The 14,138-nt window shown below is 31.1% G+C and overlaps 3 protein-coding genes across 4 annotated transcripts; all 3 read left to right on the top strand.

Annotated features, from left to right (window-relative positions):
- Positions 1 to 475: 475 nt before the first annotated feature.
- LOC101489592 (receptor-like kinase TMK4) lies at positions 476 to 4,349 on the top strand. Its single transcript, XM_004492901.4, has 2 exons — positions 476 to 1,994; positions 2,995 to 4,349. The coding sequence occupies exons 1-2, from the start codon at positions 581 to 583 to the stop codon at positions 4,173 to 4,175; spliced, it is 2,595 nt and encodes an 864-aa protein (XP_004492958.1). The 5' UTR covers positions 476 to 580; the 3' UTR covers positions 4,176 to 4,349.
- A 2,601-nt stretch (positions 4,350 to 6,950) lies between these two features.
- On the top strand, positions 6,951 to 12,819 carry LOC101497374 (uncharacterized). Of its 2 annotated transcripts, XM_073366796.1 has the most exons (3): positions 6,951 to 7,179; positions 7,619 to 8,971; positions 10,943 to 12,819. In XM_073366796.1, the coding sequence occupies exons 2-3, from the start codon at positions 7,645 to 7,647 to the stop codon at positions 12,109 to 12,111; spliced, it is 2,496 nt and encodes an 831-aa protein (XP_073222897.1). In that variant the 5' UTR covers positions 6,951 to 7,179; positions 7,619 to 7,644; the 3' UTR covers positions 12,112 to 12,819. The 2 variants fall into 2 exon arrangements, with proteins under 2 accessions (XP_073222897.1, XP_012569098.1); XM_012713644.3 differs by lacking the exon at positions 6,951 to 7,179 and having other exon boundaries at positions 7,443 to 8,971.
- On the top strand, positions 12,796 to 14,135 carry LOC101489271 (protein LURP-one-related 10-like). Its single transcript, XM_004492900.4, has 3 exons — positions 12,796 to 13,068; positions 13,457 to 13,684; positions 13,760 to 14,135. The coding sequence occupies exons 1-3, from the start codon at positions 12,796 to 12,798 to the stop codon at positions 13,901 to 13,903; spliced, it is 645 nt and encodes a 214-aa protein (XP_004492957.1). The 3' UTR covers positions 13,904 to 14,135.
- The last annotated feature ends 3 nt before the right edge of the window (positions 14,136 to 14,138 follow it).

The following is a 14,138-nucleotide window of genomic DNA, read 5'->3' as shown; positions in this document are numbered from 1 at the left end:
GTGTAGTGGCTAAATGACATACAAATATTATTTTGGACCATATTTCCAAATATCATCCCCACATTTTATAAGTGTCATTTTTTAAGATTTAGTGAAAGGAATAACTTTTCATATGTATCGTGCTTCACATTCACATGCTACACGTTGTGAGACAATTTTTAAATTTTTTATTTTTGGTGTGAGATAAATAAAAATAAAATTAAAAATATAAAATAATTCTATATTGGATTCTATCATTATTTGCCATAACATTAATAGTTAAATAACTCATTCATTTAAAAATAATATAATGAGATATGATATAATAAATGATTAGAAAATTAGATGAGTGCACTACCTTTACCCTTTTAAATTTTAAAGTTTTGGTGGAGACAATTTTTTACTAATAATAATTACAATTATTATTTAACGAAAACACGCATTGCCTACCTTGTTTGACCACACTTAGACCGAGGTTGTCTATTAAATTCAATTTAACGATGGTATTACTCCTTGCTTTAGCAGTGAACTAGGGAATTTAGGCATCAATCAATATACAGTTCTTAGTGTGCTAGTAACTATACTATTGTACTAATTAATCATGAAGATATTACCTCAACAACAATCTCTTCTGCTTTTGTTTTCCATCCTCTTAGTTGGCATTAATGCAGACGAAGAGGCAGATTACATGTCTAAACTTTTAAAAGCATTGACCCCAACTCCTACAGGTTGGTCTCACAATGTCTCCTATTGCAATTGGAACGGTGTCGTTTGTCGATCCAGACGAGTTATCTCCATCTCTCTCCCATCAAGCTCACTCTCCGGGGTACTCCCTCCCGATCTCAGCTCTCTAGCAAATCTCACCCACTTGGATCTCCACAACAATTCACTCACTGGTGCTGTGCCTGATATGTTTGGCGTCTACGCAATCCAAACTGTGTACCTTGGTCACAACAACTTCAACTTAATTCCAGAGGGTTGGTTTGGAGGGTTACGATACAATGCAGATTTACAAACACTCAACCTTAGCAATAACTTGAATCTCTTGCGATGGTTACTTCCTACAGATTTAAGCGGGTTCTCGTCGTTGCATACTCTTGATCTTGAAGCTACAAATATCATAGGTTTCTTGCCGTCTGACATGTTTGATATGTTTCCAAATTTGAATACTGTTTTTCTTTCTTACAACAACATAACTGGAACTCTGCCTCCGAATCTTGGGAAATCTAAAGTAAGATATTTACGGCTCAATGATCAGGGGACATGGAATGGATTTACAGGTACAATTGAAGTAATATCATCCATGAAGTTTTTGTCTCAAGCTTGGCTTCACAACAACTTGTTCTCGGGTCAGATTCCAAATATGTCCAATTGCACTTATTTGTTTGATCTCCAACTTCACTCAAATTCCTTATGTGGTTTAGTTCCACCTTCGTTGTTCGCTCTCTCTACTTTGAAAAACATATCTTTGGACAACAATCTACTTCAAGGACCAATACCTGTGTTTCACAAAGGTGTTAAGGCAACTTGGGAAAATAATTCCTTTTGTCGAAGTGATGTTGGACCTTGCGATCCTCTGACTACAATTTTTCTTGATATTTTAGCAGATTTTGGGTTTCCTGTTATTTTGTTAAATAGTAGCAACGGAGATTGCATCGGTGGGATATTGACTACGTGTCAAAGAGGGAAGGTTGTGGGCATTGATATGGAGGATCGTCAATATGGTGGAACTATCTCTCCTGCATTTTCCAAATTAAAAAGTTTAGTGAACATAACTATTGGTGGTAATAATTTGACAGGTTCAATACCACACAGTCTAACAACTTTGCCTCAACTTCAGCTTCTTGATGTTTCCAATAATAATTTATCAGGACAAATTCCCAAATTTTCATCCAAGGTGAGGTTAATTACAAGAGGCAATCCCTTACTTGGGAGAGACAGTGGAGGAGAAAATACAACTGCTTCTGATCAAGGAGGCCCATCTAGAAAATCATTTAGACCACTCGGGATTGCAGGTATGTATACCCATTATATATTTCAACCTTATTTTGTTCTAATGTTCTTAATTAATTTAGACATCGTGCGCAAGTGTTAAAAATAGTGATTAATGAATTTTAGTTATGGGAATTGGTTGGGAGAACTCAAATATTAATTATAACTTAAATATTTATTTACCAGATTATACTATTTCTCTATCAAACTCCAATTTATTAAGACATGCTTCCTTGAAAATTCGAAGATTAAAATAAAATAAAATAAAAATGTAAGATTGGTAATTTGTGCATGATATTAATTTAATCTAACAAATTTTTAAAGATAGATTTTAAATGGTTGTAGAGTTGTTTGGTTCTCATCCTCTCCTCCTAAAATAGAGGAAAAGCAAAAACGACTTAAAAGAGAGATTTTAAATATTTCCGCTCTCCTCTTAAATTTTGAACCAAACACAAACAAAATACTCTTCTCTCCCCCTTACCTTACAAATTCCTCCAACCAAACACACCTTAATGTGATAAAAAAATTTTAACTATGAAAGAGTTAATAAATATTCCTTCTCATTTCAAATGAAGGCATGAAATTTTTTGGTTCATCCATTTCTACATAAAGTTTTGAAGTTTATACAAAGTTTCTAATAAAAACAATTTGAATTTTATATTAAAATATGTTTAAATATAATTTCAAAATAGTTCTATTTATTTAATCAAGTGGTTGAACTCAAATAATTAATAAACTTTATCAAATCAATCTGAAACATATACATTCAATCTTATGTTACAACAATCGTTAGTTAAACTTTCCTTCCCTCGTGTTTGAACTCCAAATTATTTAGAGTCTCATTTCCTCTATGAACCGAAGTTTTATTTATATGAAGCATTGTATTTGATAGTTTACACAATAAAATAGATAAATGATATTATATTTAAATTTAACAATTTAAGTTACTTATTTTATTTTCACTTTTGTGGTAATACAATTATTATTGCTAATAATTATGATCAATTATTTGCAAACATGCAGGGGCAGCAATATTTAGTGTTGGAATTGTAATATTTATTGTGATTATTATCTGTAAATATAAGAGGTATCATATTTTGTTAAAAGGATTGATCTTCAAGAAAACAATCAAATTTCCTGACGACAATGTGGAGGATTTTATACAAAGTTATAATTTATCAGTGGCAAAACAATATAGATATGCAGAAGTGAAAAGAATGACAAACTCTTTCCGAGATAAATTAGGTCAAGGAGGATATGGGGTTGTTTACAAAGCAAGATTACCTGATGGTCGTCAAGTAGCAGTTAAAGTAATAAACGAATCTAAGGGAAATGGAGAAGAATTCATAAATGAAGTTGCTAGCATTAGTAGAACATCACATGTGAACATTGTCTCACTTTTGGGTTTTTGTTATGAGAACAAAAGAGCACTAATATACGAATTCATGTCCAATGGTTCACTAGATAAGTTCATTCATAAAAGTGGATTTCCTGATGTTACTTGTAATTTGGATTGGGACACATTGTACCAAATTGCAATTGGAATTGCTCGAGGATTAGAGTACCTCCATCAAGGATGTATTTCAAGGATTTTACATCTTGATATCAAACCCCAAAACATTCTTTTGGACGAAGACTTTTGTCCAAAAATATCTGATTTTGGACTAGCTAAGATATGTCAAAGAAAGGATAGTATTGTGTCCATACTTGGCACCAGAGGGACTATAGGATTCATAGCTCCTGAAGTATTCAGCCGATCGTTTGGTGGTGTTTCTCACAAGTCTGATGTATATAGCTATGGCATGTTGATTTTAGAAATGATAGGAGGCAGAAAGAATTATGACACTGGAGGGTCATGTAGTACTGCTGAAATGTACTTTACAGACTGGATTTATAAGGATCTTGAGCTAATTAGTAATAAGCATGTGAATGACTTAACAAACCTAGAGGAAGAAAATGATATGGTAAGAAAAATTATTATGGTTAGTCTATGGTGTATCCAAACAAATCCATCAGACAGACCATCCATGAGTAAAGTAATAGAAATGCTACAAGGACCACTTGAGTCAGTACCATATCCTCCGAAGCCTTTATTATATTCTCCTGAAAGACCACCGTTACAAACTTCATATCTATCTTCGAACAATTTGTTAGAGACAAATTCAATATCTTTACTGAAGAATAATTCCATAAAATCAAATTAGTTTATCAACGATAATAGTGAAAATGTGATTATAATGTAATAATTATAGTGTGAGTACAAAAATTTGCACATCCTTTGGTTGAACTTCAAAACCTATTGATTTATTTCTAGTGGTAAATTTCTTGGTACTAATAGTCTTTAAGTGATATGCTAATTACCGGAAATTTTCAGTATATTCATATTTTTTCTATATATGTAACTAAGTGTTTGCTTATTTCAACCATAGTGTATATGTTTATCAACCTCATATGGGAAGGTCATTAGGGTTTACTGGTTAGTTGATCCAATAATTATTAGGTACAGAAAGACTTGCCAAAAGATAATATTATTTTTGTTTCTTTATCCTTTTAATTAGTGTCTTCTTCAATTTCAATCCTTTTATCGATCAAGTTGCCAAATTCTCAACCTTTAGTTAGAAAGCTATATTAGTTTTGATCTATTCTCATTGCATTGGTATTCTTGGTTTTGTTGTGGTTCTTGAATCATAACTCAGATGTAGATTATTGGTGTTTATATATAGTGTCTAAGGGAAAAGAATGATTACTTTTTGGTATGTTCAACCCCAATATCAAAATGGATCTACTTCATTGCTACGAGAGCTTCTTCCCCTACTCTAAAAAATCCTTTTATTTTGCCATTTTTACCCCACCTGAATCAATCAATCCAGACGAGATTTATATTCTATCAAACCTTCCTCCTCCCACCACCACAATGTAAACTCGGTGACATGACACGCTATTGTGATTAATTATTTGTTGTTGATAAATATTAAAAGTAATGGGGTTAATATTTATCATCATTAGTGTGTTTACGGGATAAACATTTATAACATGTGTAAAACAATACAAGATAAATATTTATCGATGATAAATATAAAAAATCATGGGATAAATATTTGTGTCATTGATAAATATTTAAAATATGTGAGACAAATTTTTATACCTAATGTAACACCTCAATTTTTATAATAAACAATTTTATTAATTAAATAAGATTTAAAATAATTAAATCTAGATCAAACTCCCTAACAATTCAAACTCCTCCTTCTTGTGATCAACATTGTCACTTCAACAGTCTCTCGTAGATTTTGGAACATTTGTCCAGTTGTTGCTTTTGTGCTCCCTAAACTCCTTAACAAGTGGTAAGAAAGTCTGATTCAACTTGGCGGAGAGTGGGAGTGGATCCTAGTATTAGATCGTTGTTTTGAAAGTCTTCATTTTAATGGGCACCGATACACTGTGACGTGGACACATTTGAAAAGTACATGTGTGTTTACATTTATTCAATCATATATATTAGACATAATTGCAGTTTTACCTTTATTTTTATTGATTCACAAAATTGATTCATCTATTTTAAAAGTCAACAATTTTAGTTCATTTATTTAATTTTTTAACTAAAAAATTGTGATGTGACATGCTTTAAATAATGTGACATACGATATGATGATGTAGAACGAATAATATCGATGAAATAAGAATTAAACATCATAAAAACTTAACTTTCAACTTTAGAATTTTTTATATTTGTAATTTAATCAATGACATGTGAATAATTAATGCATCTAAATGGTTCTATATCGTAGAATTGTATGTCCCGACATTTAAAATATGTACAATAGTCTTTTTTTTTTGTTCAAAATTTCGAGTGAGAGACCAAAACTGTCGACTTTTAAAATAATGGGACAAATTTTGTGAATTAGTAAAAGTAAAGGAATTAAAACTGTAATTAAATTCTTATATTAAAGAAATTTTTACGGTACATCTCTAAATTGATATGTTTTAATATTATCAAATTCATCGACCAATATTTAATTAATATAATTTCATCAATCAATACGATTTATTTAATCAACATTTAATATAGGTTTAAATGCAATTTTAAACCCCCTATTTTAATTACTTCGTAATTTTGGTCACTCTATTTTTAATTTCGTAATTTTAGTCCTCCTATTTTAACTGATTCGTAATTTTGTTTCTTTATTTCTAATTTCGCAATTTTAGTGTCTCTATTTTAACTGATTCTTAATTCTAGTCCCTTTATTTCTAATTTCGTAATTTTGATCATCCTATTTTTTAAATTTGAGTCATTTTGTCTTACCTATATATTTAACTATTAATATTGATTCGGCTTACGAAATTGTTTTATTTTTTTTAATGATTACTTGGACTTATTTTAAAAAAAATTATAGTTCATGTTTGTAAAAAAAATTGTAGTTCATGTTTTTACCTTTTTAAAAATTATTGTGATTTTATGTATACTTTTGAGAAAATAAATAGAGGTATACAACAAATTACAATAATGTTTAAAAAGTAAAATATATCTTAGACCCATTACTTCATATTATGGTTATTTTAATTGATAATTTGATCTTGTAATTTATTTATTTTAAAAACAATAATATAATTATGATAACATTATTAATAGTAATTTAAATTACTAACTAATTATTAATTAAAATCTCTAGATAAGACAAAATGTCTCAATTTTAAGAAATAGAGGTACTAAAATTGTGAAATTAAAAATAAAGAGACTAAAATTAAGAATCAATTAAAATAAAAAAATTAAAATTGAGAAATTAAAAATATAAAGATCAAAATTACGAATCAATTAAATAAAATAATTAAAACTGTATTTTATGCATTTAATATAACACTGACATAAATGAGTTAACGATAAACTTTAAATGGTATAATATTTTTCTTCAGATACCGTAGAAGTAGAAGTTGTCTTATATAAATATTCTAGATACAAGTTTTTTAAATTACTGATTTAATTTACCAAATTGCGAATCAGTAATATCTATATCAACCCTGGTATGTTGAATCGACCAAGAGAAAAAATAAGGATGAAAAGAGCAGATCAAGAAGCAATGATAAGCTTCGCCATCTTCAGAATGAAACAGCGAGAGAGAAAGAATTAGAGTTGCAAAGGGGGAAAATAAAAATTGAAAAAAAGCGGAACAGAAGAAGTGGGGTACAGGTTGAAGAGGTTGAGGAACAAAGGTATCTAATGTAATGCTTTCACATGCTAATCACTTTTATTATATAATAATTAAAATAAAAACACGTGCAGCTTCATTTGTTTCTTATGTCCTCTGCACCGAGAAGACTGTTATTCAAATGCAATATTTTAACTGCTATTCATCCCAAAATATAGGGTCACAAAGCCAATCAAAATAAAACCCTTGTCGTTCGGAAAAAAAAATAAAAATGCGTGTGCCTTCTTTGACTACAATTAGACAGATTGTGACGCGTACACACACTTGGGAAGTCGAAGCATCATTATTTATTTACTAAAATTTTAATATAAGGCTGTATCTTACATTCATTAATTCAAACAACATACATGACTTAGCACTCTGTTATTAATTAGTAATTACAGTTGTAGTTGTAAGCATGAAGACATTATTAAACTTTTTCATCCTCTTATTGATGAAAGTAGTCGCCATTGACGTAGAGGAAGAATACATGTTCGAACTACTCAAAGCATTTACTCCAACTCCCACAGGCTGGTCACACACAACTCCCCACTGCAAATGGAACGGCGTCGTTTGTCAATCCAGTCGAGTTGTCTCCATCTCTATTCCATCAAGCTCACTCACTGGAACACTTCCTCTCTATCTCAACTCTCTCGAAAATCTAACTCACATAGATCTCCACAACAATTCACTCACCGGTCCTGTGCCTGAATTGGTTGGCTTCCGCACGCTTCAAACTGTGAACCTTGGTCACAACAACTTCACCTTAATCCCAGAGGGTTGGTTTGGATGGTTACAATACAATACAGATTTACAAACACTCAACCTTAGCAATAACTTGAATCTCTTGCGATGGTTATTTCCTACGGAATTAAGGGAGTTCTCGTTGTTGCATACCCTCGATCTCGAAGCTACAAATCTCATGGGTTCCTTGCCGTCCAACATGTTTGATTTGTTTCCGAGTTTGCATACTATTTTTCTTTCTCACAACAACATAAGTGGAACTCTGCCACCATCCCTTGGAAAATCTAAAGTAAGATATTTACGACTCAATGATCAGGGGGAATGGAATAGGTTTACAGATACAATTGAAGTAATATCATCCATGAAGTTCTTGTTTCAGGCGTGGCTTCACAACAACTTGTTCACGGGTCAAATTCCTAATATGTCCAATTGCACTTATTTGTTTGATTTGCAGCTTCACTCAAATCTCTTATCTGGTTTAGTTCCACCTTCATTGTTTGCTCTCTCTACTTTGAAAAACATATCTTTGGACGACAATACCCTTCAAGGACCAATACCTGTGTTTCACGAAGGTGTTAACGCAACTTGGAAAAATAATAAATTTTGTAGAAACGATGTTGGACCTTGTGATCCTCAGACTACAATTGTGCTTGAAATTTTTGCAGCTTTTGGGTATCCTTTTGTTTTGTCAGAAATAAGGAACGACGTTTGTAATGGTGGGTTGTGGATTACGTGTCATAGTGGAAAGATTGTACGCATTGATTTTGAGAATCAGAGATTTGGTGGAACTATCTCTCCTTCATTTTCCAAATTAAAAAGTTTAGTTAACTTAACTATTGGTGGTAATAATTTGACAGGTTCAATACCACACAGTCTAACAACTTTGCCTCAACTTCAGCTTCTTAATGTTTCTGATAATAATTTATCAGGACAAATTCCCAAATTTTCATCCAATGTGAAGTTAATTACAAGAGGCAATCCTTTACTTGGAAGAAACATTGGAGGAGAAAATGCAACTGATTCTCATCATGCAGGCCCATCTGAAACAACACCTAGAGCACTCTTGATTATAGGTATGTATACCTATTATATATTTCAACCTTATTTTGTTCCAATGTTATTAATTAATTTGGATATCATGTGCAATTGTTGTCATATATATTAAAAAACCTAATTACAAATTCAAACTTAATGAATCATTTTTACTATAATGAAAATTACCAACCCGAATTTTCTATCTATAAATATTCTTAATGAATCTCATATGACATTTTTTATCCACATATCACATGACTTATATTCATGGAGGATTGATAATAATGGTTGACATTAAGTCTTTAACACATCATGTAGTTCTCCTCCATGTAGAAAATATTTTATCCCCCACCCACAACTACTAACATTCAGTATTTGAGTCCACCCCTTCACTTCATTACAACCAAAATGTACTCTATACCACTTGTCTTATACTCATGTAAGCTTGGTAAGCTCTGCCTTGATATTAATTTATTCCACTATTTGCAAAACAACTTCATTGGCAATATTAAAGCTCACAAGTGTTTAATTAATAGTATTTACTAGGGGTGGACAAAAACACCGGACCCGTATGTGATCCGTGTAGTCCGACCCAAATTTCGTCAATAGTCACGGTTTTAGTTGGATTTCGGGTGAGAAAATAGAAAAAATCGAGTTGATACGAGTTTATTTGGTCGGGTTTGGATTTCAAAAGTTCATCCATTGGAACCTATATCTGACTGTAAAACGAGAAATATTATTATTTTATTTAATAAGAGTATAGGCAACCTGTCTCCGTGTTTAATAAGAGTATTTTCTCGAGACACACAAAATGTGGACTTGGAACTATTCCCTATACTATTTTCAAACTGGGAATACTCCATCACAACTTTTCTTTTACTTCATTAATTTGGCACCATCACCATTTGACGATAAAAAAGCTAAAAAGAATGCAAACTATAAAACACAGTCTCACAGTCTCACAGTCCTAGGCTGTATACAAATTCCAACCATAAAAATGTGACTTTGGTGAAGTAAAATTGAATAACTTCATTTTTCATGTCTAAAGTTGCCGAAGAATGGGATGTCGTGGAAGTGAACAAAATGATGGGATAGACTTAGAGAAAAAAGATGATCAAACGTAGTTTAAAGATCTGCAACCGAAACAACCCACCCAATGAAACCCGCCACCCGCTAGACCCGAAATCCGCCATAACCGTAAAAATAAAGGTCAAGAATGGATGAGTGTTCGTGCTATTGGGTTTGCCTTCGGATGACAATTTTTCAACCGTAACCGACCGATGTTCATCCCTAATATTTACACTCATGTAGCGTATCTAAAAAAATACGTTTAATAATAATACATGTGAAAAATTTATTAAAGATTTCAATTTAAAATAATTATTAAACAAAATATTTCCAAGCTTATCGATGTAAATATTGTAAATATAAATAAATAAATATTAATATTTTATTAAAATTATAATTAAAATAATATTTCCAGGTTTAACTATTCTCCATCCACTAACAAATGATTATATATAATAATTAAATTTTTTTTTTATCGGCAAATAGTCTAGTGATTATACTCACAAGTTGACATTAAGTGTAGAGAAATAATAAATCTCGAGCTCTAAGAAAGACTCCTACCTGATAAATTTTTTGCAACTACCAATTGAATATTGCTTACGAGACATAGTTAATTTGTTTTATTTAACTACTTAACTAACTATTGAATTTAACTGATTAATAAATTTTACTTAAAATTGAATCGATTCAAAATCCCGAATATCTGGCTATAAAACCTTAACTAAAGAAAAATAGAAACTCTCGGTTGAAATTCAATTTACCCAAATATATTTTTCTTAATAAACGGTGGCATAAGACATAAAAATTAATTTGACATAGATTGAATAATGTATTTGGAAGTTTACTCTATGGAATAGACAAACTAACATTATATTTAGATTTGACAAATTAAGTTAGTTATTTTTTATTTACTAATTTGTACTGTTTTTTCAAACACGCAGTAGTGGCATCGGTGTCATCGACGTTGAGTGTTGGAATTGTAATATTTATTGTGATTATTTTTAAACACAAGAAGTATCATATTTCGGTTAAAAGATGGATCTTCAAGAAAACAACAAAATCTATTGGTCATAATGTGGAGGATTTCATTCAAAGCTATAATTTGTCAGTCGCAAAACAATATAGATATGCAGAAGTGAAAAGAATGACAAACTCTTTTCGAGATAAACTAGGTCAAGGAGGATATGGTGTTGTGTACAAAGCAAACTTACCTGATGGTCGTCAAGTGGCGGTGAAAGTTATAAATGAGTCCAAGGGAAATGGAGAAGAATTCATAAATGAAGTTGCTAGTATTAGTAGAACGTCACATGTAAATATCGTCGCACTTTTGGGTTTTTGTTATGAGAACAAAAGAGCATTAATATATGAATTCATGCCTAATGGTTCACTAGATAAGTTCATCTATAAAAATGGATTTCCTGATGCTATTTGTAATTTAGATTGGAACAAATTGTATCAAATTGCAATCGGAATTGCTCGAGGACTGGAATATCTGCATCAAGGATGTATTTCAAGGATTTTGCATCTTGATATCAAACCTCAAAACATTCTTTTGAATGAAGACTTTTGCCCAAAAATATCTGATTTTGGACTAGCTAAAATATGCCAAAGGAATGATAGTATCGTGTCCATACTTGGCACAAGAGGAACAATAGGATACATAGCACCAGAAGTATTTAGCAGATCGTATGGTGGAGTTTCTCATAAGTCAGATGTATATAGTTACGGTATGTTAATGTTAGAAATGATTGGAGGAAGAAAGAATTATGACACTGGAGGATCATATACCACTGAAATGTATTTTCCAGATTTGATTTATAAAGATCTTGAGCTAAATAACTCTCTCAATTGTTTGGCTAACTCTGAGGAAGAAAATGATTTGGTAAGGAAGACTACTATGGTTAGTCTATGGTGCATTCAAACAAATCCATTAGATAGACCATCAATGAGTAAAGTAATAGAAATGTTACAAGGACCACTTGAGTCTATCTCATATCCTCCAAAACCTTTCTTATATTCTCCTAAAATTTCGTCATTACAAACTTCAGACGCGTCTTCCAACAATTTATTAGAGACAAATTCAATAACCTTATTGAACAGAGTTCCGTAAGATCAAGTTCAACAAAAGACAAAGGTTAAAACATGATTGTAATGTATTCACATTGTTGGTATTTTAGTACAATTTTGCATATCCTTTCGATTGACCTTCTAAACTTACTCCTACATTTTTTATGGATATGTTTATAGATATTAATTAATGATTTTGAATGTCTTTTTCTTATTCATAGAAGATACAGTACATATCACCATAAATTCACACAAAACTATAAAGTCTTAAATTCAAATTCAAGTAAAATGTCCAACTTAACCATATTAACATTTGTTAGAGCTAGGACTTTAACCATCTAATTTTTTGTTCTATATATTTAACAATTAAAAATTTAATGTTCTATTTTTTTTTAAATGCAATTGTTTTTTTATATTGTGTAAGCGACATATGCAAACACCTCGAATTTTTTTATATCTTCATATGGTAGTCTTTGTGGTTAATTGACACCTCGAACTTTGGTTGATTTGAAAACTAGTATATATTTATCAACATATGGTAATCTTTGTGGTTAATTGACCCAACAATATTATTAGCTGCATAAAGACTTGCTAAGAGTCTCACACACGCGCACAGAAAAAAAAAATCCTATTTAATACTATTCCTCAGATTTATATAAAAAAAAAATACTAACAAGTTTATAAGAAAGGGGAAAATAGATCACAATCATCCAATTATCCAATCATCATGGCTTATCCTTATAATCAACCACAACCGTCTGCCTCAGCTCCGATGATGCCGCCATCCTCACCCGCAATATTCGGCCCTCAATATTGTGCTCCGTATCCACTGGATCTTGCGGTCGTGAAAAAAGTTATGACCATTTCAGACGGAAACTTCACCGTCACTGATGTTAACGGCAACATTGTTTTCAAAGTTAAAGGTTCTCTTTTAACCCTCCGTGATCGCCGTGTCTTGGTTGATGCCGCCGGTTACCCCATCGTCACCCTACGCCGGAAGGTAATTCTACTTTCTTTCTCTCTTATTTTCTTCCTTTTTTTTATTTATTAAATAATTATTATCAATAATATGATGTGAAATCCTATCATAGATGACTGGTTAAATAATTGTTTAGGTATTTGATATTTATCAATATTGAAAATAAAAAAATTATTTAAGTGAAAAATACATAGAATAATTATAATGTATAATATATTAACTTTACTGTCAAAATTTATAAGTCTGTTTATTATCAAACTAATTACTTATTTAATAATCATTGCCCATTATTAATTTGGAATATGTTTTGCTAATATAGCTCAATTGGGTAATCCATTAAAGTTCACATACTCCAATGGGTCAATGAATACAATAAATATAGTTGAATGTTTCGATATTATTGATGCAGATAGTGACTATGCATGATCGGTGGGAAGCTTATAGGGGTGAAAGCACAGATGCTAAAGATCTTATATTTACATTAAAGCGATCCTCCTTAATCCAATTTAAGACCAAATTAGATGTCTTTCTAGCTGGTAACACAAAAGAAGATGTTTGTGATTTTAAGGTCAAAGGTAGTTGGTTGGAACGATCTTGCATTGTTTATGCTGGTGAATCTAACAACATTGTTGCCCAGGTAATTAATTTAAACTCATCTTATTTTATTTTATATATTCTGCTTTAATTAATTATATTTGCTATGTTATTGCAGATGCACAAAAAGCACACTCTAAAGAGTGTTTTAATTGATAAAGACCATTTCATGGTCACGGTTTATCCCAATGTTGATTACGCTTTCATAGTAGCGTTAATTGTGATTCTTGACGAGATTAACGACGATGAAGCTAGCGATTAGAGGAATATTATATAGTTCTATATTTCCATGTACTGTATTAATAAATTAAAGGGTGTGCAGATTATAGATTCAATTAACAGCTATTTGTAATAGGTGTGATGGTACTTATTAGTCCATCTAATTTGTTAATTTTGTGATTTTAGTTCTTTTAGTTTCAAAAGAACAATTTTGCTTCCTCTAGTTTTCTTTTATTTCTTCTTTAATCAATTTAATTTATTACTTTGTCACGGCATTC

This window comes from Cicer arietinum, chromosome 3 (assembly GCF_000331145.2).
Source record: "Cicer arietinum cultivar CDC Frontier isolate Library 1 chromosome 3, Cicar.CDCFrontier_v2.0, whole genome shotgun sequence".
Taxonomy (NCBI): Eukaryota; Viridiplantae; Streptophyta; class Magnoliopsida; order Fabales; family Fabaceae; genus Cicer; species Cicer arietinum.
The sequence above is the reverse complement of the archived record's forward strand: the minus strand, read 5'-3'. Positions and strand labels throughout refer to the sequence as shown.